Source organism: Vombatus ursinus, unplaced genomic scaffold (assembly GCF_900497805.2).
Source record: "Vombatus ursinus unplaced genomic scaffold, bare-nosed wombat genome assembly UNPS02014870.1, whole genome shotgun sequence".
NCBI classification, from domain to species: Eukaryota; Metazoa; Chordata; class Mammalia; order Diprotodontia; family Vombatidae; genus Vombatus; species Vombatus ursinus.
Genome location: NW_020954648.1, coordinates 11,654,697 through 11,678,791, shown reverse-complemented (window position 1 = coordinate 11,678,791; position 24,095 = coordinate 11,654,697). Strand labels below are relative to the sequence as shown.

The following is a 24,095-nucleotide window of genomic DNA, read 5'->3' as shown; positions in this document are numbered from 1 at the left end:
GCTGTGTCTTGAACTTCCAAAATTAAGAAGACTACTCCCACACAGTCCCCAGTAATGTGCAGAACCATAGGATCCCCTATCTGAATGGTTGTCTTGATTCTGCCATCTGGAATTTTGAGCTATTTTTAAAATAATAGAAAAACTGAAATCAATTGATAATACCTCAGTAATACACACATACACACGTATTCTCTCTCTCTCTCTCTTTCTCTCTCACACACACACACACACACACACACACACACACATACACACACCCCAATAATCTACAGTTGCAGAATTGGCACCCATACAAGCTCACCTCCTCTCTACTTTTTCCAGACCCTTGTGCCTGGGCCAAGATATCAGCACAACTTATAGACTACAGTCATACTGCAATATTTCAGTTTGAAAAGAAAAAAAACCCATCAGAAAAGTTATACACACACATGTATCACAGCATTTCTCAAAGGCCCCTGTCTGCCCAGAAGATGGGGGTGGGGGCAGGGCAGCCTCTGTTTAACCTGGATGTAAGGCAGCTGGAAGATAAGACTGGGTTGTCTGAGCATCCACAGAAGTGTCCTCGTATCGATGCAGATATCATCTCTCAAGGTTGTTGGTCTCTTCCCCCTTCCCCTCCCCTCTTTTTTTCATCCAAAAGTTTGGCAAGCAAAGAGAAAACTTCCAGCTCAGTTTGTTTTCTTTTCCAATTCTGGTGTGGAGCTGGTGGGGCAGTTGGGGAATAAGATCAGGAGCATTGGGAGAAGAGATGGTTTTGAAAATGGCCTCAAAGAGTTGGTTACATTCTACAGGTGAACTAAGGGTTTTGTTTCTTCGCATTAATATTGGTGGGTGGTGGGTTCTTCTCATGTTGGTCCAATTGATGGCCTGTATTCCCTACTTGCTGTGCTACTTCAAACATTTGCCACTGTCCCTTCCCAGCTCACCGACCCATCCTCACTAGTGGCAGTAAGTGTGATTCAACTGCAAGTGAGCATGTTCACTCAACCTTCAAAAAATCATGAAGCCATAAGTTAAGAATTGATGGAAGAGCCGTATGACAACAAAGTTTTCCCCATCTTAGTGAGAAAGGATGAAGCAACATAAAGTTCTGTGAAGACATGGGTGCCTGAGCCAACTCAATGCTCTCTTGGCACTGGCACCATCTTGCTTTAGTTTCTGTTTTATATATGTATATTATATATATATATTTATATATATATATGGGGGTTTTGTTTTTGTTTTTGTTTTTTAGCACACTGTCCCATTTTCAGGTCTGGTTTTGGGGCAGTTGGTCCTGGGGACAGGTTGGACAGAAGGGGCCAAGGTGCAGAAGAAGCCCGAGATAAGCGTGAGGCCCAGGCCCCCCCACGCACAGAACATGGACCATCCATAGCCATGACTAATATCATCAGGTAGTCCATACAGGTTGCGTGGGTAGCGTGATAGCTCGAAGTTGATCCCGGCCACACAGGTGCACAGTGAAATGATGCAGAAGGTTCCTAGAGGACAAGGTGGGGTGGGATTAGGGATAAGGAAAGGAGTAGGGAAGGAAGAGGAAAAAGAAGGGGAGGGAGGGAGAAAGAAAGAAAGAGATGAATATTACCAAGCGTTTTTTTTTTTGTTGTTTTTTGGTTTGTTTTTTTTTTGTAGCTTTCTCAGATAGGAAAAGATACCATGAAATGTCTGTCAATAAAAGCAGTGACTAGAAATTTTTCCCGAGGAGGAGGAGGAGACTATGGAATACCACTCCCACTCTCATCTACTCTCCCCTCAAGCAGAGACAGACTCAGAAACTATACCTTGGTGAAAACCCAAAGGAAGTAACACTTCAGGGTGTTGCAAAACAATATCCTTTTTCTCTTTTGGAGTGTTTGAAGTTTCCATATATCACTGCTTGTAGAGAAGATGAAACGACTCAGCAAGTCCTTCTGCTCTGTGTTCCCCATTTGGGAAACCATTTCCACACTCCTGTTCCTGTACACATCAAGTCCTACCTTATCTTCAAACCAATCTCCAAAAAGCTGTCTCTAATTCAAGAGTTCTCCTCTATATGGCAATAAGGCATCAACTTCTGTCATTATAAATGTGTTTTTTGTGAAGTTCTTTTAATCTACTAATACATAGGAATATTTTATGGACACTGAGACCAGTTACCAGAATTAGATCATTTGGATCAGAGATATTTCTTGCAGTTTTCACAAGTTAACATTAATTACTTCCAAAAGGTACAGCAGCTGGGAAGGTACCTCAAGCCATGTAACCTAAGGGATTATGGCCATGTACTTACTGACATGCTCACATTCTTTCTATCTCTTGTAAAGCCAACTACTACAGCATATGATTACATGGTGGGTGTGATTTTTACCAACTAAGAATGGACGTGTTTACCTCCCATGGGGCATTCATATGTTGGCTGTGAAGAACTCAAGATGCTGACATCTCTGATTCCAGAGAACAATGGTAGCTTAAGGAATCATGACACCAGGCCCTTGACGACAGGGGTGAATAGATAGAAGAAAGATGAGAGTTTGGATAATGTGTGTGTGTGTGTGTGTGTGTGTGTTTGTATGGTGAGGGAGTAGTAAGGGAAAGAGATGTATTATATTTTCTATTTGTAATGAAACTTGTCATTTCCCTACAGTTCAATTTTTCTAGGCCCAATACAATTTATTTCATAAATCAAGTAGGTGAGCTTGTTCAAAATTGCATACCTGTATTAATAGCAAACATAAATATTGAGAGTAGAAAATCCTGAAAGAAGACTAAGAAAGGGACAGATCTTGGTACTATATATATGACCTGAACAAGGATAAATTGTAGAGGGACAAGATAGAAAATGGTTGGTGATTTTCAGAGCAAATGTATTTCCATGATGTTTTTAAATTGAAAAAGTTATCTGCTATAATAGTGTATGCTGGGCCTACTGCCTTGTGTTGTTCATGAATCATTCCATTAGCATTTGCTTTCTCTCCCTAACAAAACTAAGATCTTGAGTTTGGAGATCACTTGTTATATTTCCATCTTTTCCACAGAACTAGCATAGTGTTGGGCATAGCAAGCACACCTACCACAAACACTGATTTAATCCATTCTTTTGCTTTCTTTTCTGTCATTGAATGACACTGATGTTCTCAGCATTGGCCCCTTTTCTTGGGTGCCTGTCAAATACCTAAGTCTGAATAGGCAACATCCCAGCTAAGGTTGTCCTTTAGAGAGTGATAGAAAGACATGGCTGCAGAGTCATCTCCCTACCAAAATACATGCATCACATACTTTGATGGAAAATGCCACCTTCTGAGTGCCAGAGGGTTCAAATGCCTATTCTCAAGCTAAAAATTTTAGTAGGTCACCTTGGTGACTGTGAAGTTTCTTTCTGGAAAATGCAGCTTATCTGTTTGAACTTTCAACCTATTTATCTCTCTTTTCCTCCTTCTCTAATCTTATTCTTATTCCTCCCCTTCCTTTCTCAAACATTAATTGAATGCTTATGACATTCATAGAACTGTGATAGACCCTCTGGAAGATATAAATATAAATATGACATGGCGCCTGACCCACTGATGCTAACAAGTATGTCCGGTATTTTGAGAACCTCAAAGCACTTTGTAACTATCAGCTATTATTATCATCATTACTATAATTCTAGTAAAGCTTGACTTCCTCCAAATGCAAGTGTCTCCTTTTGCTTAAGTTTTCTTGCATTTATTTTAAATACTCTTAGAATGTGCATGCTGTTTACTCAAGAAAATATAAGTTCCTTTAGAGCAGGATTTAGTCCATTTGTGTCTTGAAATCCCTGGGTCTATCTTAGTGCCTGGCACATAGTATGTACTTAAAAAAGACTTGTTGATTGATGGAGGCAGAGTAGTATATTTAAAGAGGCTTTTATTTGGGAGAAGAGAACCAGGGATGAATCATGGCTCATTTACTTATTGTGTGACCTTAGAAAAGTCATGACCTCTGTCACCCTCAGTTTCCTCATATGCAAAATGAAGAGATTAAAGAGATAATTTCTAAAGCCCTTTGAGATAATTAACATAAAACACAACATAAACACCAGCTACTAATTCATCTGCCTTTTTTCTTTCTGTGTTTTCATCTAAAACTAAATACAGCTCGCTTGTTGATCCTACTCCCTGGCTGAACTTCTCTCTTACTGGCAAACCGTAGCACCAACCTCCCAGTCACTCAAGATGGAAACTTTGGTTTTGTCCTTGGTTTGTCACTTTCACTCACTGCATATATTTGACCAGTTGTTAGGGCTTGTCATTGAGATCTCCCCATGGACTATTGCAATGGCCTTCTAACTGGTCTCTCTGCTTCATGTCTCTCCCCATATCAATCTATCCTCTAAACAGCTGTTAAAAGTCATTTGTCTATGGCACCAGTCTGACCAGGACACCTGCCCCCGACCCCCACTCAGTAAACGTCAGTGGTATCTTACTATCTGTGGGATCAAATATAAACTCCTTTGGCACTGGAAGGTCTCACAACCTGGTCACTTTCTGCCGTTTGAGTCTTCTTATACATTATGCCCCTTCACAAACTCTATGGTCCAGCTATACTGGCCAGCTTGCTGGTCCTCACGCATAACACCTCGTCTCTTACCTCTGTGCCTTTATATTGAGTGTCCCCCATGCCTGGCATGCTCTCTTTCTTCACCTCCACCTCTTAGAATCCTTGACTTTCTGTAAGACCCAACTCAAATGCCATCTTCTGCATGAGACTTTTCCTGGTTTCTCTCCTCCCCCCAACAGTTAGTGCTGTCCCCTCTAGGGTCACTTTCCATCTCCTCTGAATCTATCTTGTGTGCACCTATTTATGTACATGTTGTGTACATGTTATGTACACTCCCACAAGAGTGTAAGCTCCTTGAGGCAGTGACTGTGTTTGCTTTTTCTTGGTATCCTCCCTATTTAGCACAGTGTCTGACACATTGCAGACTCTTAATAATGCTTGCTGATTGACTTCTTTCCAACATGTTCATGACCTAACCAGTGGCATCTCGCCATTGTAGACATGTTCCCATTGTGGACATGATCTTTACTTACAAAAGCAAAAATAGAGCTCATTTGGGGATGATGTCTTGCTTTAAAGAACAAGGTCCTGATCATTATGATATTGGTGGGTAAGGAGGATAGAGAGATTCATTTCTGATTTTCCTGGAGTCATCCGAGGTGAGATGTTTATAATGTTCATTTACAGACAAAGCTTAACAATTTGTGTGAGCCGATTTGGTCAACCAAAGGGAGCTAATCAAAGTTGCTTCCTTTTATGTCTTCTTGGAAAACAGGGGCCCAAGAAGAGATAAAGTGTACAAGTGGGGAAAGGGAGAGTGATAGGGAAAGAAATGCCAAATGGCGTAGGGGAGAAAATGGGGAGGGAAAAGTAGATAAGAGATGCTGGGTGATGCTCTTGCAAATCATGTGTTCTTATTTCCTTCTTGCTTAAGGATGTTTGGATCTATATATGCATATGGATAGATGGTAGATAAGGACTCAGTAATATTTGTGTTATATCCACACCATCTTTCTTGGGATGAATGTTATGTTAGGGTGAATCCAAGTCCAGAGAGATGATAGAAGGCATGCTGGGAACAAGATTTTTTGCTCTCAGAAACCTCAAACATTCTAACAACATTGAACAAAGGACCACATAAAAGGGAAAGCAAAGATAATGTGTGGTAAACCATTTCCTCATCTTTGTAATGAGAGCTAGGTACAGTGAATAGATGTGATATAGAGATAGGAGACATGGATTTGAATAACACTCCAGATACTTTCTAGCTTTGTGCTCATGAACAAGTCACTTAACTCCTTGAAGAGCACTACATAAGTTTGGATAGGCCTTACTAAATTTTGTGAATTTCGATGTCATCAGAAAAACAGGAGGTGGTCAAATCAGCAATACTCAGGTTCTAGAGATGTGGGTCTAAAGCCATGTGATGATTCATTTCTTGGGCTTCCCATTTTGGAAAGGAGAATCAAATAGCTAATGGGCCCCTGGGAAACTTTTAGATCTGATTCATGGGCCAATCTAGCCTAGGAAGATCAATAAGTTAGGAGTTAGGAGTTAGGAGTAGTCACCACAGGCAACTGACAGGTTGAGCTAATAGTAATATGAACTGTTGGCATTTATGGAGACAATATGAGTGAACAAATGAATGAATGAATGTTAACATTTTTAAGTGTTTACTGTGTACTAGGAATTGTACTAAACTTGGGGGATAGAAACACAAGAAACGAGACATCCCTCAAAGTCCTCTTCCTAGCTGTTTCCTCTTAGGCACTTCAATGGATCCCCTAGTTTATAAACTTCACCTGTTGGGGATAGAGTAGAGCCAATACAAAATTAAATAACTGTTAAATATGTCTTTGATTTTCATACATAGCATCTATTTCCCTCCCAAATCCACTTTGTTCTCTGATGAATGCACTGACAAGAAGAGATACCCAAGCTATTATCTTTCCTCTTGCTGGCCTATAATCGTTGGTCCTCTCTGTCCTCACTAATTCTCCCCTCTCTACCACCTCTCCATAGAAGTATCATCAATTAGATTCATTTGACATTAATTAAGAACCTACTATGTGGAAGATAACAATCATAATAGCTAATAGCAATTATATTTTAACAGCTTCAAGGTTTGCAAAGCATGTTACACAAGTTATCTCATTTTATTCTTACCAACCCAAAAGGTAGGTGCTATTATTATACCCATTTTATAGGTCAGGAAAATGAGGCCGAGAAGTCCAGAGTGAAAAAGCCAATGAGTGTCTGAGGCAGGATACAAACACAAGTCTTCCTGATTCCAAAGCTAACACTCTATGCATTGCACTACCTAGCTGGCAGAAGGGCATTAGCTACTGTTCTACGTTCCCATATAAAGTGAAGAGGGAGAGTGACTGTGGTCTGGGTTTCTCTCCCACACCCTTCAGTGTCCTTAGGGCAGCTGAGGCCAGGGTGAGAGGAAGAAAAGGAAACTGTTTTCAGTCAGGATATTTGAACCCTCTTTCCAGCTCCCAAGCTAGTAACTTCTCAGTTTCTTCTGTCTCACAATACAAGGTCTTACACTTTGAGGTTTAAAGAATGTGTTCCATGTATACCTGATTTCATTCGATCTTCCCAGCAAAGCTGTGAGGTAGGTGCTTCTTTGATATTTTAATGGACCTTTGATCTTTTTAACTCAATAATGGTGAAGATCTCATCGTGTTTGGATCTGGGCTGTCTCCTGTACCTGGGGTCCACTCAAAATGCCGAGGGCTTTCCTCTAGATTTCTGGTTGTTCCCTGGATAACAATGGAGGTGGAGCATGTGGGGTGGCCATCAGCTTTCCTTCACTCTTGTCACTCACTATGACTACCCCATCTTCTTCCCCCCCCCCCGTCCTGCACCTCTTTGATGGTGCCTTTTCTGTTACTTCTATATAATGATTTGCTGGCATTACACTGCAACTTATTCATGTCTACTATATGCCTCTCCATTGCCCTTTGGGTGACCCACAACTTCATGTCTTTAGAGACTGTGGCATTCCATGACTTACAGCGATTGGAGTATCCCTAAAGAATATTTGTGCTAAAAGGATGAGCCATTGTATCAGGAAGAAGCTTGAGGTCACAAAAAGTATTGCACAAATTCCCCAATACAATTCATTCTACTCTTGTCCTTGTTTTTAGTTCTGCATTTAGATCACTATCCATTTGTGGTGATGAGCTACATGTATGTTATAGATTGGATATTTGCAAAATATTCTTCTTGGTGTTTCCTGGACAGATAGGCTAACCTCTTTTGAATGATTGTAATAGACAGGTGGACAAATACCACAGATTTACAGATGAGAAAACAGACTGAGAGTTTAAGTAACTTGGCTAAATAACTTGATCTTTGAATCTAAAGCTTAATGATTCCAAGTCTAAATTTTTTCCCACTAAACCCAGTGGTAAGCTGATAAATGTTGAACAATTGGAGTTCAGAAAATGCATGGCACATTTTAAAGTTTAGCATGCATCATTAACATTTTCTTAATTTTAGACAATCACTAAGACCATAAACCAACCTCTAACTTATAGCATTCTAAGGTATAAATGGTCACACTGAAAATTTAACAATTGGCTCTCAAGTCAGTATAAGCACACCCCTGAATGCCATTATACCTTTATAATCATTACTCCCATTACCAGTGTATGGTTATGAAGCTACCATAGAATTAATGACACTGTATTCTAGCATTTGTTTTTCTTTTTACACATGGCTTTGGGTTTCTCTGTAATCTGCTCTCATATTTGTTAATTTAATTTTTTTCCTATTGTCTCTTTAATTTTCAATTTAATTCCTGTGGTTTTTGTTTTTAATTAGAATAAATGTTTTTTTTTTAAATGAAACATCCTCCACATATTAACTCTTTTAAAAAGGCTATAACAATAGGAGGAACTCCCTTTGGTGTTAAGCATGTACTTTGTGGGCTTTTCATTCAGTATTCAGAGTGCTCAGCACAAAGGAGACACAAAGCAGCACAAAGTCAGGGTGGCAGAGAGGAAAGGGCATGAGCTGGCACTGGAATGAGCATCAGGAGAGCTGGGTTCAATTCCCTACTCTGCTGCATATTAGCTGGGAGACAGATAACCCTCATCTTGTTTGTATAACAGCTTGCGCTCCTACTAGAATCCTGTCCACTCACCACATGTGCTAGCTCAGTGCTTGGACATTTGGGGGATGATGAAGCCCTTGGCTGCTTCTGTTCAGGCAGCTATAATTCAGCACTGAAGGGCACTTTGGGCATGATGAAGGAATCCCTTTATTGGCTATTGAGCAGGAAGGGCTGATGATTCTGTGGACCTTTAAAAGGGAGTGAGTAATTTTCTCTCAGCTTTCTCTCTTTCTTCCTGGCTTAGGAGTGGGTGAATACCCTTGAACCTCTTGATGGAAAGGCAGAGTTGATGGTGGTCACTTTTCTCCTATCCCAGCTACACATCAACCATTCCCTGTGGCAGTTCAAGGAGGGAGACTTGACTGGGGAAGTTTGAGCTTGAGCTTACTGGCTGACTCTTCTGTGTCATGAGGTGGGGCAATCTAGGTCCATCTAAAGGAGTGGGCCAGAAGCAGAGAGAGATTCTACATTAAAAAAAAGACAACCACCAAAAAGACAAGCCTAAGCCCTGGCCTGACTTTCCAGGAAACACCTACTTCAAAGGAATTGTTTGGCTAGTATGGTTAGGTCTCTTCGTCTCCATACTTCCCAACACTACCGGATAGCCTTCCCAATGCAAAAGTCTGAGGACCACTCCTATGCTTAAAAGAACTTCAATATTTTTCCATTACCTATGGAATGAAATTCAATAAACTCTTTAGCCTGGAAACTCAAGGTCTTCTACAATTGGGCTTCAACCTATTTTTTGCAACCTTATCTCACATTCTATCCCCTTAGGTGTTCTACGGAAGCTAGGTAGTACGATGGATAGAGATTTGGGCCCAGAGTTAGGAAGACCTGAATTCAATTCAGCCTTAGATACTTACTAGCTGTGTGACTTTGGGCAAGTCACTTAACTCCTGTTTGCTTAAGTTTCTTTCCTTAGTTGTAAAATAGGGATAATAATAGCATTTACCTCCAATGGTTGTTGTGAGGATCAAATAAAAAATATTTGTAAAATGTTTAGTATAGCACACAGGAAGTGCTTAATTAATGCTTGTTTCCTCCCTTCCCCCTTTCCTTTCCCTCCTCCTTCCCTTTTTTCTTCCTCCTTTCCCCCTTTCTTTCCCTTCTCCTTGTACTTTTCTTTTCTTTCCCTTTTTCATTCCTTCCTCCTTTCCTTCCCTTCTTTCCTTCCTTCCTTATGTTTCAACTCAGACTCCTCAAATTAGTAGCAGTATACTACTACTGCTACTGCTGCTGCTGCTGCTGCTGCTGCTACTACTACTACTACTACTACCACTACTACTACCACCAGTACTGCTGCTGCTGCTGCTGCTGCTACTACTACTACCACCAGTACTACTGATGCTGCTGCTGCTGCTACTACTACTGCTCCTGCAGCTATAACTGCTGCTACTACTACTACATTATAATTTGTTATACACAATGCCCCTCTGCCCTGAGGCCCTACCTGGTACTAAGATAATATTGCTACAGGTGCTACCACTACTGAGGCCTGATTCTGTCCCCCACTCTGTGGCCTGAGCATTGTTACTCTGCAGCTGCCCTTCTTTCATATTCAGTAGGGAATGATCTCTCTCTCCTTGGAATTCTTTTTTTTTCTGCACTTGGTTCTTTTTGCATCTCTTTTGTGAAGTTGCATTATGTTTTGTGTTATAGGATTTTGTATGCAAATTGCTCTTTCTGAATGCTTACAATCAATACAAGTATTGAAGAGTAAGTCATCTTCCCTATTAAACTGGAGGTTCCTTGGGTCTGGGAGCCAATGTCTCAATTATTATTGTATCCATAAAGTCTGGGGATGCAAGAGGAAGATAGACAACTCCCTGGTAGTCAGGAAACATACTGATGACTGTCTATGATCATTAATTATTCTCAAGTTGTTGTTTTGTTTTTTAAAGCATCAGATATTCTGCTGATTGCATGGCTTAATGGATAGAACACTGGCCACAGAGTAAGAAGGATCTGGGTTCAAGTTCCTGCCTCTGAACTTTATTGACTGTGGGACCCTGAGCAAGACAATTAGCCCCCTAGTCCCCCTTCCTCCTTCCCTTCCCAGAAATTCTCTAAGGCTAGAAGTTACAGTACAGGTGCCAATCTGAATTAGTAGAGGGAATTTCCCTATTGGGAACTCCCTATATTAATGAAATTATAGGTCCAGACCACCCCTATTTCCCCCCCATCCCCAATTCTCATGTTGATCCTATGTAGGCAGCTTGGTCCTGTACTGGATAGAGTTCTGGACCCAAAGGCAGCAAGACCAGTGCTTGAATTTTGCCTCAGACACTTACTAGCTGTGTGACTCAAGGTAACTCCCAGAGGTTCCCAAAGTGGGCAGTACAGCCCCCCTGCGAGGCGCTGGGATGATCCAGGGGGGTGGTAATAGCCTCAGGTGCGATTGGGGGGGGAATTGAATAAAAATAAGGGGGCAGTGGAAGGATAAGGAGAGAAGGGAAGAGAAGAAAATTTTGAAAAACCATTTGTACATGTTTCATCTGTAGTGTAACAGAGTTAAAGTTGTAGTGATTACATTGTTTTCCAAAAAAAAACAAAACAAAAAAACCACACACACAAAATCAGTGGTCAAGTCCATCAACAGGTCCTAACAAGCAAATGTTGGCAGGCAGCCTGTCAGGCATTGTTGGGAAGTGCAGCATGCACTGGCAGGAATATGTGCATGTAATGATTTCTTTACAATATATGGTTATATGATACAATATTGCATCATCAAAATTTCAATGCAGGAAAAAACCCACAAATTTACAATAAATTATTAAATTTAAGATGCATCATTTCAAAAAATTATGATGCAAATTTCAAAAAAAAAAACATTAAAGGGTTAAAGAAAGTAGATTTCCAGAGGCGCACTGAATAATTTTTTTTTAAAAGGAAGTAGTAGGCCAAATAAGTTTGGGAACTTCTGCACTAGCCCTTTCTCAGTTTCAGTTACTTCACCTGCAAAATGAGGATAATAATAGCATCTAACTCAAAGGGCTTTTGTGAGAATAAATGAGATAACACATGTAAAGTCCTTTGTAAATCTTAAAGTAATATGTAAATACCAATTATAATTATTATTATTAAGTGAGAAACATGAATCACCATAACCTCAGAGCACTCACTATTGTTTGGTTGTTATTTTTGCTTTTTGGTGAGGCAATCAGGGTTAAGAGACTTGCCCAGGGTCACACAGCTAGTAAGTGTCAAGTGTCTGAGGTTGGATTTGAACTCAGGTCCTCCTGACTCCAGGGCCAGTGCTCTATCCATTGCGCCACCTAGCTGCCCCCCCCAAGAGGACTCATTATTGCAGGTGATCCAAAGGGCAATGGAAAGTCCTCTACTGGGTCTATGATGGACATAATATATTAGCAACATGACTTGTATGCCAAGTAAAATATGTTACCAAGAACATTTATGCCTGGAAAAGGAGATGAACTGGTCTTGTCACAAGAGTGAGGTATCATAAGTGGATAGTTTAAGTAATGCATTGGTATCCCCAAAACAGTAAAAGAACCAGAGGAAAGCCTATAATTGGGTAAATTCTCCATGGAGGACTTAAGTCAGGCATGGACAAGAATCTGCCAAAATAAGGAGTGGAGAGGTTGTCATCAGTAATGGTGACGTCGTCTCATTCGCACAAATGCGATCACAGATGTATTGAAATATTGACATAAGCACTTATGGTGCTAATGCATCAACGTGCTTTGAAGGGCTAGCTCTTGCTATCTACTTTTTGCAGTATTCTATTAGCTTAAGCTACTCAGTGTTGAGGTTGAAATTCCCTAGGGAAAAACAGATAGTTGTGTGTGGGAAGATTCAGTATTCCTGAGTCTGCTGGCAATCATGAATTATCCCTTGGACTATTTAAAGAGTATTCCTTGGTTTGGCATAGCGGCAATATCTGGCCCCTTGGTGTGTTGAGTATGGAACAGTGAGAAGGAGGCATCAGTCAAGTACCTGAGTAGAAAGTCTGGGAGTGAATATGAGGGAGGAAGGGAATCTGAATGCATGCTTTTAGAGCCAGCTCTCTATTCTTGTGTAACTGGCTCAGAGACAGAGAGTCCTAGATTTCTGTGCTGATTCCCACAGAGAAATATCAGCATCTTGCAACTTGTGTTGATTAAGCCTTAGCAGATGTGGATATCTGATGTCAAGGTCTATAACACCCTAGGCAAGATGGTACACCTATCCTCTTAATTATTGTTATGTTAGCGTGCGCAGACAGGGTAAGATGAAAAACAATTGTGTTTTCCATTCCAAATAAGTTAGTTGACTCACTCTTTGCCACGGAAGCAGCTGAGGGAAAAATAGCAATGAGTCCTGAATGGAAGCAGCCATAGTGGCCTTGAGCACCAGGTCCCAGTTTAGTCAATATCAGTATTGATAATAATAATTCATGTTACTGTAGCATTTTGTGGTTTGCTTCAATCCAGTGAGGTAGGTAGAGCAAAATATTATTATTATATAATAAAATATAATTGTTTTGGGGCACCATGAACCATGCCCATATAAAATGGTGTGCTTGATTGGTAAATGTTAAGTGTACTCTGCCTGCTCCACTGACCTGCCATTCCCAGTCTCTCTCTCTCTCTTCAGGCCTTACTATTCCCTGAGATACAGTAATATTGAAATTAGGCCAATTAATAGTCCTATAATGGCCTTTAAGTGTTCAAGTGAAAGGAAGAGTCAATCCATGTGGCAAACTTCACTGTTGTCTTATTTTTAAAAATTGCCACACCTACCCCAACCTTCAGCAGCCACCACCCTGATCAGTCAGTAACTATCAACTTCAAGGCAAGACCTTCTACCAGCAAAAAGACTACAACTTGCTGAAGGTTCAGATGATGATTAGTACTTTTCAGCAAGAAAGTATTTTTCAATTAAAGCATGTACTTTTTAGACATAATACTATTGCACACTTAATAGACTACAGTATAGTGTAAACATAACTTTTATATACACTGGGAAACCAAAAAAATTCACGCGACTTGCTTCATTGTGATATTTGCTTTATTGCAGTGGTCTGAAACTGAACCTGCAGTATCTCCAAGGTATGCCTGTATATTGTACATAATTTTAATAGATTATATATAATAGATTTTATGTTATAATAGATTCTATTATAAGTATAAAAGATAATAGTAAACATTATTATCCCCATTTAAAAAGATAGAAATTGAGTAACAGAGAAGTTAAATGACTTTCCTGGGCACTACTAAATATTGGCCTTGCAGCTCAAATTTAGGTCTCCAGATGATCACAGGTTCTCTTACCACTTCACCAAGTTTCCTCTAGCACAAGAAGAAACCTTTCCTAAGGAAACCAAGGCCCTTAACAAGATTTTAAAGGCTGTACCAGGACAGGGGAATATGAGGTTCAGAAAGAGTCCCATAAGCACACATTTCTCACCCACAAGACGTGAGTTACTACAAAACCAGAAGTCTCATAGGAAAACAACTTTTCAGTTTGCTCGTGTGAAGCTTGCTGCCCCGTAAAAAGGCAGGGTGACGCCTGACGCTTCACTCATGTCCATACCTCACAGTGAGCCGTTGCCCATCTGCAAAGGAGTCATCTACAGGTAAGGTTTATTCAGAGAGCAGCAAGGTAGAGGGCGGGGGCAGGGTGGAGTGTGGAATCTGGGGCTCCACAGGATTCAGGCCTATTCATGGTTTTGAGTAGGTCAGATTGTACACGAATTCTTTGTACGAGCTTCCTCTTTCTTGAACATCTGGTTTCCTGGTCATATTGTCTTGTTCTTTTTCTGGAACGCTATCAGTGTTATATGGTCAAAGTGTCCAACTGGACTCAGATCGTGCCTCTTGACTTTTATCCATTTGCTTGGCATGCTGTGTGTTCTAATCACTGACTCTTTTCTCTGTGACTCCCTTTTCTCTGAGTGATTCACCACTTTCTTCTGGTTTTTCACTAACTAACGTTATTAGGAACATGGACGTAGAAGTGGAGGGGACCTCAGAGGTCAATGAGTCTAAACCCCTTATTTTACAGAAAAGGAAACTGAGGCCTAGAGAGGTTGATTAACTTTGCCCAAGGTCACAGAGGTATTAAGTGGCAGACTAGGGATTTGATATGACATTGACTTGACATTTTCCTCTATGTCTAATTATGTCTAGATTATGTCGAATCCTTTGACTTTAATATTTCTTGTTGTCTCATGAAATCATTTACTGCTGTTTGGTCCATTTTAATTTTCAAGGATTCTTTTACTGGAGTAAGGTATTGCACTTCTTTTCCTAAGCTGTAAATTCTCTTTCCAAGTCTTTCTTCCATAGCTCTCATTTCTTTTCCAATTTTTGTCTTCTACCCTTCTTGTTTCATTTGTGATATAATTTTTAACTCTTTTAAAGCTCTTGCTTCATTTCTCCTAAGGATTCTAATTGATCTTGCGGGAAAGCTATGTTTTTCTTTGAGGCTTTGCTTGTTGGTGTTTTGGAGTTTTTCCCGTTTCCTAGGTTTGTGTCTTGGGCAACCCTAGCATCAGAATAGATCTTTTTTGTTTGTTTGTTTGTTTATTCATTCTTCCAGCCATATTTTTGTACATCCCAGGTGCATTTGAACCCTAAATTATTTCTGGTAAAGATTGCTCTGCCCAGCCTTGTCTGTCAGCTCTGAAGCCCTTACTATGGAGGACAATCAGCTTCTGTCTCTGAATGATCCTGCCTCCATCAGATGGCATCACAGAGAACAGCACAGCCTGCTGGAGAGCAGGCCAGACCATTTTTTCTTACTCTAACATAAATTGGAGTGAAGATCACCTTGGTAAGAAATAACCATATGCAGATATGTGGTTTTTGCCTGTTCCATTGGGCCCTTGGTCATTGTTATTGTTGTCCTTTGTTTTCGAAGAGGACCAAAATGACATCCCTATGCTAAAGTCAAGTTTCAGTGTGTCCGACTGTGGCTGATCAGACCTATACAAGCTAGGAATGTTCTGCCACAGGTCGGGCACAAATAGTCCGTGTGAACATTTGGGGGGGATTCTTTAAGTCTGCGTACCTTGCATTTCTCTTGAGCTATTTCAATTCTGTTTTGCTCATAGAGGACAGCACCTTCTCTGATGTGGGCACACTATGTTGAGCAGTCCTGTGCCAGTGTCTCCCATGTTATACAATCAATTCTAAAGTTCTTAAGAGAGGCCTTGAGAGTGTCCTTGTATTGCTTCTTCTGGCCACCGCGTGAATGCTTGCCCTGTGTGAGTTCTCCATAAAACAGTCTTTTTGGTAAATGTACATTTTGCATTCGAACAACATGGCCAGCCCGTCAGAGTTGCACTCTCTGAAGCAGAGTTTGAATGCTTGGCAGTTTAGTTTGAGAAAGGACCTCAGTGTCTGGTGTCTCATCCTGCCAGGTGATCTTCAGAATCTTCCTAAGACAATTCAAATGGAAGCGATTCAGTTTCCTGGCATGGCGCTGGTATACTGTCCAGGTTTCACAGGCATACAACAATGAGGTCAGTACAATGGCTCTATAGACCTTCAGTTTGGTAGTCAATCTAATACCTCTTCTCTCCCACACTTTCCTTCAGAGCCTCCCAAACACTGAGGTAGCTCTGGCAACGTATGGGTCAACCTCACATTGCAAATTCAGAGATAGAAGAGATCTTTGAAGTAATCAAATCTAAAACCCTCACGTTACATTTGAAGAAACTAAGGCCCAGAAAGGTCAAGCAACTAGGCCCAAAGTCACAAGTTGAAGATCCAGGATCTGACTCGGGTTTTGGACTCCAAATCCAATTCACAAGCCCTTGTTCCATACTGTGTTTGCGATGGCTAAAAAGAAAAAAAGAAGCCTGACCCCGATCAAGAAATTGCTCCTTTAAATCCTTCCCCATCTTGAAAAAACTACCAAGGAACAAACCCACAAACAGAAAACGAGTCCCTCCTAGCTCAGCAACGACCAATTCCATTCTGGGAATGCAGATTTGCATGAAATCCTCCAAGCACTCAGATTAAATGCCTCAACAGCGTTTAGCTCTCAAGAGTACTTTATGGTTTTGTACAGACCTGCGTGGAATATAAATCACCGTTTTAATAATGCACCATTACGTCATCTACCCGGCACAAGGTAAGTTACAGGGTTTGCCTCTAGCTTACCCCGAGGAAGCAGTTTGGATAGGTGAAAGGAAGGAAGTTTACTGAGAGGCGACGGACCCCTTCTGCAGGAGCTATGCTAAAGAGTGCGTGCAAAGACGCTGTTGCTGGTGGGACTTGGACCCCATATCTTATTGGGCCCCAGAGACCTGTGCTCCTGATGCTACCATGGCACCGTGGGATAGGGAAATGCACCACGGGGCCTATTTCTGCGACTGAGTCGTGCTTAGGCAGCAGGAGTGCCATTTCTTGGATGGTCCTGCGGGTGCTAGTTAAGTAACATAAGGAACGAGCATCACAGAATCCCAGATTCTCAAAGTTGCAAGAGACTCGTGCCTGAAGCAGGAATCCCCTCTATGATATACTGGCAAGAAGTTCTTCACTCTTTACTTGAAGACGCAGGGGTGAGGAACCCGTTGCCTCTATTTGGATGGTTCTAACCATGAAATTTTTCTTTATATGGAACCGAAACCTTCTACCCACATTTCCCAGTTCTGCCCTTACAGATCAAGCCAAAAAAAAAAGAGACTTAATCCCTCTTCCATATGCCAATTTTTCAAATACTTGAAGGTAGCTCTCACGTCCCCTCTAATCAGGAGTTCTTAACCTGGGGTCCATGGATGCCCAAACAGTATGTAGACAGATTTTACAAGGTCCATAACTTGGATGAGAAACAAATCTTTATTTTCACTAACCTCTAATTAAAATTGAGCATTTCCTTCAGTTATTTAAAAACATTCTGAGGATTCCATTAGCTTCACAAGACTGCCAAAGCAGTCCATGACACAAAAAAGGTTAAGAATCTACTCTTAAGTCTTTTTTTTTCCGGGTTGACATACATTTGTAACAGTCATTCTGCATTTAATATAAATGCATGCACGTATACACACATGAGTATATGCATATATACACACATGTGTACATACTCACATATGTATATACACATACATCAATAACCTCTCAGTGACCCAGCAGCTCTCCAGACCATGCAATATATGCATAGATATATGCCTATACATATACACATATGTGTATATACTTATATGCATACCTGTATGTGCATATCTATATGCATATAGACACATACATAATCAACATATAGGATTTTTCAAAAGTCTTATTGCAGTTTAATTTAATATTTTTATTTATAATAATTTAATAAGCTATTAAAGCTTACCACTTGAATATATACATACACAAAATACCATATATTATATTAAATGGTATATATAGATAGTTATATCTGTAGATACATCAATATATGTACATTGCATAGGAAATAATTATGATGGATAGAAACCAGAAAAACAATCTTTGAATGGTATCAATCACACTAGGGATTTCCTTGTTTATCCTACATCTCTCTCCTCACTTTCATAGCCAAACTCCTAGAAAAGGCCTTCTATACTCACTGTTTCTACTTCCTCACATTCTACTTTCTTTTCATCCCCTTGTAAACTAGCTCTGACCTCACCACTCCATTGAAACTATGTACTTCAATATTTGTACGGTCTTGTCCATGACAATTTTTTTTCTTCATAGCATGTTTAGCAGCTCTCTCTTTCTTTCTTTTTTATTGGTTTCCTCACTGTTTTACTGACTTCAGAAAATCTACACAATATTGAAGAATCACTAATAACCCTTCTGATTTCCAGGTCTCTCTTTGCTTTTTAAAATATTAATTAGTTAATTAATTTTCTAAAGATTGATTAATTAATCTGTTTCATAGCTACAGTTTGTCAGTTCTTGACATTGTTTATTTTATGTATTTTTTTAAAAAAACTTAATTTTTATTTGTGCTTCAATGTGACTGATCTTATTTCACAGTGGACTTGAATGATCCTAAAACACTTGACTTTGTCATGCCACCTAAAATTAATAGTACTATACAATTAAAGTATCCCTAGCAGTCATTAAAGTGTGCTCTTTAGGATCTAAAACTCTACAATTATCTTGGGATAATATCCATTCTTAAAAACCACAACAATAAACATGTAGAACATGAAATTTGTTACTCAACTGACAAATAATTGAAGGTAGGAAGTCAGCTTAATCTGGTTTTATCTGGTCAAAGTCAGACATTGTGAATCAGCCTCGGGTAAGGAGAAACACACACACACACACACACACACACACACATATGACCATTACTGTCACAAAATGAAATCATTCAAAATTATTCACTGTTCCAGGTAATTTGCATGCCACTGTAGTTCAGAAAAGAGAAGAATTACTAAATGTCTTTGAATCTCACTTTCCTCATTTGTGAAATGACGACAACATGGTGGGTGAAAGCGAGCTTCAACTAATTACTTGGCAAGCAAGAAGTCACATAAAAGATATCACTCAGGAGACAGATGGTGATAAAAGTGTTTCACTGGTCATGAAACAACAATGTGGTATGATAGTGGATAGCTCAAGAGCTAAGGGTGAAGTATCACGTACATCTACTTCACAGGGTTATGCTGAGCATCAAGTAATATAATGTGTGCAAAGTACTTTATAACTATAAAGTGCTTGACAAGTGTGACTTATTGTTATTGTTGTTATTATTATTATTATTTAACCTCTGTAGCTTTAAGTTTGCTCATCTCTACAGTGAGAGTGCTAGAAGAGCAAATCTAGCATAACACTCTGGTCCTTTCCCACTCTGTGATACTAAGTGTTGGATTGAGCAATTATGTTTCTGTCTTACTAAGCCTATGGCATTTTTTTACTCCTCTTGTTAAATCAATCAATCGGTAAGCATTGATAAATGCCTCCTATATGTCTAGACACTGTGTTAGGTCTTCCAGATACAAAGACAAAAGTGAAATAATCCACCACCTGAAGGAATTTCTCTTCTATCAGGGAGAAAACACACACACACACACACACACACACACACACACACACACACACACACACATACACACACACACACACACACTATTTACAAAATAAATACAAGGTAACTTTTTAGGGAAAAGTACAACATGAAGCACTGAGAAAGATGTTTTGCTTGCTGCTTCTACCTTCCCAGAACATAGGACAGCTGCTTGGAGAGCCCATTAGATACCATTATTTGGTGCCATTGTGCATATGAGGCTCAGTTCCAAATTACCTTTACTTCAATCCTAGAGGGATTGGGGCCCCAGCTGTTTAAGTGCCTGAAGGAAATTGGTTCCTGAAAGGAATCTCTCTGGCTCCTTCCTGACTAATCTGATCCAAGTCAACACCATGCTCATTAACAGGGGATTTGGCTTATATATGTATTTTTTTTTAATACTTTTTTGCTTGCCTAGTCTAGCCTTTTCTTGTAAATGAAGACCCATTTCCTAGTGCTCTGCAAGACCTTCACTCCATTATAGGATCATTAGACTGGGTCTTTATTAATTTATATTTGTGTATGTAATTTCTACATCTTTTTTCAGAATCTAGACCAATAGGTCTCCTTATAATTTCCAAATAAAAATAATAGTTCATACAAATCCTAGGTTCTTCAACCAATTAGAAGATCTTTGAGGGCAGAACTTCCCCGCCCACCTACCCACACCTCGCATCTTCCCTGAACACAAACTCTTATAGGGCTGAGCCTAGAGTCAGAAGAAATTTTCAGAAGTAACTGGGACTTGAAGCAGTATGTGGTAAGTACTATTGTAATAGCACAAACTGTGTCATACAGTGTTCAGGCACTTAAAGAATTCTATTTGATTGATGTCTCATTTAAGCCTCTCAAGAACCTTGTGAGGTAGGTAGTGCAAGTATTATTACCCCATTTTACAGATGGGGAAAACTGAGATTTTATATACATGATATGTTCCTTCGCTCTACCACACAGAAGAATGGTCACACCTTTAATCTCAAATTCCTCTAACCATAACCTCTTGTCCTTCCATTGATCTGCTTCTGAAACTCATTCTCTGTTCTCAGCAGAGCTGCCACTCCTCCCTTTTCTGGTGTCGCTTTTCTTTCTTCGAACTCTGGGCCTATATTTAGTCAGTTTAAATTTCCATTCTAACTTCTACTCCTGAATCCCTTACCTCATTGTCCTATTTCCACTTAGGGCTTTCCAAATCCTGATCCTGGATTACTCCCACTATCTGCCTCCTGTGTGCCTACTCATGTGCTTCTAAACACCCCTGGAGGAACACTACCGATGACTGGATCCATGACAAATTTATGCTGTCTATCCTCAATTGGGTTGTTGTTGCTTCATGCCAAGGCTTTTTCTCTTTCCTGTTTGACTCTATCAAATTCTCCACAATGTCTGTTCCAAACCTCTTGTCTCCTCAAACTATCTTTTATACTCCCTCCCCTATTCATCTCAACAGAGCTCCTCACCTCCTACCTGACTGAAAAAAAAATTGAAGCCATCCGTCATAGCCTCTTTTTCCTCCCCAATAAAACATTTCAAATTATCTCAACACCATTTCCCATTCTTCCTTCCTATGCTCTGGGCTTAGAGGAAGGTGCAGACTTTCTTTTTGCCAATCCCTCTATTTGTGCCCTTTATACCTTTTCCTCCTGTTTCCTCCACAGGCTTGTCCTTTCAGCTATCCTTTTCTTTCCCTAATTATCTACCCTTCCTTGTCACATGGTTTCTTCTCTACCACAAACATGCTCTCATCTCCCATATTCTTAAAAAACCAACAATGACCCTTTACTTGACTCTACTATCCCCTTAAGCGAACAGTCTACTTCTTTCCTCTTTTCACTAACAAACTCTTACCAAAAGCTGTCTGTGTTGATTGATTGCACTTTCTCACTTTTCAGCCTTGCATTGTGGTTTCCATGCCCAGCACTCAACTGAAACTGCTCTCTCCAAGGTCACCAATGATCTCTTGCTCAACCCAATGGTCTTTTCTCAGTTCTCATCTATCTTGACCTCTCTGTGGCATCTAACACTATCATTTATCCTCTCCCAGATATTCTCTCCTCCGTGGATTTTTGTGACACTGCTCTGTTGTTTTTCTCTTGTTATCAGTCTGATTTCTTTTCAGTCTTCTTTAGAGGATAATCATTCATCTGATACTCCCTATGTGTGGATATACTCCAATGCTCTATCCTGGACCCTCTTCTCCTTTCTTTGTTCTGTTCACTCTCTATCTACGACCCCTCTTGGTGAAATCATTAGCTCTCATGGGTTCAATTGTTATCAGTTCTTCAGAAGACTCCCAAGTCTACATAACCATCTAACAACTCTGTCCTGAGTTCTAGTTCTGCTGGCTATCTCCACCTGTCCTCACTAGCATCTCAAACTCAGACTGTCTTAAACTCAATGAATCTTTAGTTATAAATCCACATCTCCTCCTAATTTCTCTATTCATGTCCAGAACGACATTGTTCTTTTAGTCATCTAGTTTCACCACCTAGGAATCTTCCACAATTCTCCACTCATTTATTCCCCATACCCAAACAGTTCCCAAGTGCTATAGCTTCTACCTCTTTAACATCTTTTGAATCTGTCCCCTTCTCTCTACTCTGATGACCAACGGTCTGGTTCAGACTTTTATCACCTATCCCAGGGGTGGGGAACCTATGGCCTCGAGACCACATGTGGCCCTCTAGGTCCTTGGCTGCAGCCTTTTGACTGAGTCCAAGTTTTACAGAACAAATCCTTTTATTAAGGGGATTTGTTCTGTGAAATTTGGATTTAGTCAAAGGGCTGCACTTGAGGACCTAGAGAACCACATATGTCCTCAAGGCTGCAAGTTCCCCACCCCTGAAGCCCTTAGATTAGTGCAAACCTCTTAATTTGTCTTCCCACATTCAGTCCTCTCCTTCTCTATCCTCCAAGCAGCTTCCAGGCTGATGTTCCTAAAGCTCAGATATGATCATGTCACACCCCTGCTCAATAAGCTCAATAAGGAATAAAATACAAACTTCTTTACTTGGCTCTTAAAGCTTTTTATGATCTGGTCTCATCCTTTCCAGGCTGATTATATATTACTACCCTTAATGTGCTCCATGTTCCGGCCTGACTGGTCTGCTTGCTATTCCTGAAGCTTCCATCTTGGCACAGGCTGTCCCTCCTCCCTTCCAGAGCTCAACTTCTTTGATTTTATGAATGTTCTCCCTTCTTACCTTTGCTTCCTAGAACTTCTAGCTCCCTTCAACTTTCAACTGAGGTGCCATTCCCTTCAAGACAGCTGTCCCAATTTCTCCAGTTTCACTTTGTATTCATTTCTCATATATCTGGTGTTTATTTATCTGAGAACGTGTCATGTCCTCTCCAGTAGAGCAATAGAATGCAAACTCCTTGAGGACAGTCACTTCTGTCTTTGTATCCCCAGTCCCTAGTCCAGTGCTTTGCACATAGTAGGTACTTGGTAAATTCTAATTGATTGGTAGCTCATTCAAGCCTTTTAAAAAACCCTGTGAGGTAGGTAGTGCAAATATAATTACCCTCATGCAGTTTGAATAGGTTAAATTACTCACATATAGGCACACAGATGGTAAATAGCAAAAGTGAGTCTTGAACTCAGGTCTTCTCACTCCAGGTTCACAGTGCTTTCTGACTCCCTCTCTGTCTCTCTGTCTCCTCTCCCTCCTTCTCTCTCTCTCTCTCTCTCTCTCTCTCTCTCTCTCTCTCTCTCTCTCTCTCTCATTGTACCATATTGCATGTCCCTTCAGACTATAATAATGGGCCCCTTGGTTGTCATTTTTTTCTTCCAGGCTCATTATCTGGCATGTTCTGTTGATCTACCCTAGCTCTGGGCTTGGTCCTGATGCTACATCGGTCTTGACCAGCCTTGTCTCACTACTACCTGAAGCAGGTCATGATGAGGTTAGCTTGAGTGATTTATGAGTAGCAGAGGTATTTTAGCTTCTAACTGACCTATATAACCAGAGTACTCACAGGCACACACACACACACACACACATCCCACAGGATGTGATAAAGCATTTCTCACACTTGCACTCACTGTTCCTGTGGATTATCTCCTGGGAACAGTTCTCAATCCTACTAAAGCAAGGGCTTTCCTCTTTGCCAAAGACACCACTGTTTTCTTCTGGTGTTTTGGGACTTGCTTCAAGGGCCTAGAAGCTTACCTTGACAGCTTTCCTTTATCTAAAGCATGAAAGTCTGTCGAGGAACAGCCCAGAAAAACTATAGAGAGGAAGGTTTTTGAAGTTGCATCTGAGATCATCTAAGTTTCCATGGAGATCAAATACTAATCAAATCACCAACTCATTCAGAGACTTTCTGCTTCCAATCTATAGTCAGAAGAAAACCTGCAGAGAAATTCATGATCTGCAAGGTAACACCCATTCTAGTAGCAGAAAGGTTCCTTAAGTCAGACTACCCTCCTTCCTTACTTCTCTCTCCTGTTATATCTTTTTATTTTATTTTTTATGAGGCAATTAGGATTAAG

The 24,095-nt window shown here is 40.3% G+C and overlaps 1 protein-coding gene across 1 annotated transcript in view; it reads right to left on the bottom strand.

Annotated features, from left to right (window-relative positions):
- Positions 1-1,230: 1,230 nt before the first annotated feature.
- Positions 1,231-24,095, bottom strand: part of TMEM178B (transmembrane protein 178B) — a 438,329-nt gene continuing 415,464 nt past the window's right edge. The window contains exon 4 of the mRNA XM_027842382.1: positions 1,231-1,481. Within this exon, the coding sequence (XP_027698183.1) occupies positions 1,231-1,481 (251 nt within the window). The remainder of the gene's footprint in view (positions 1,482-24,095) is intronic.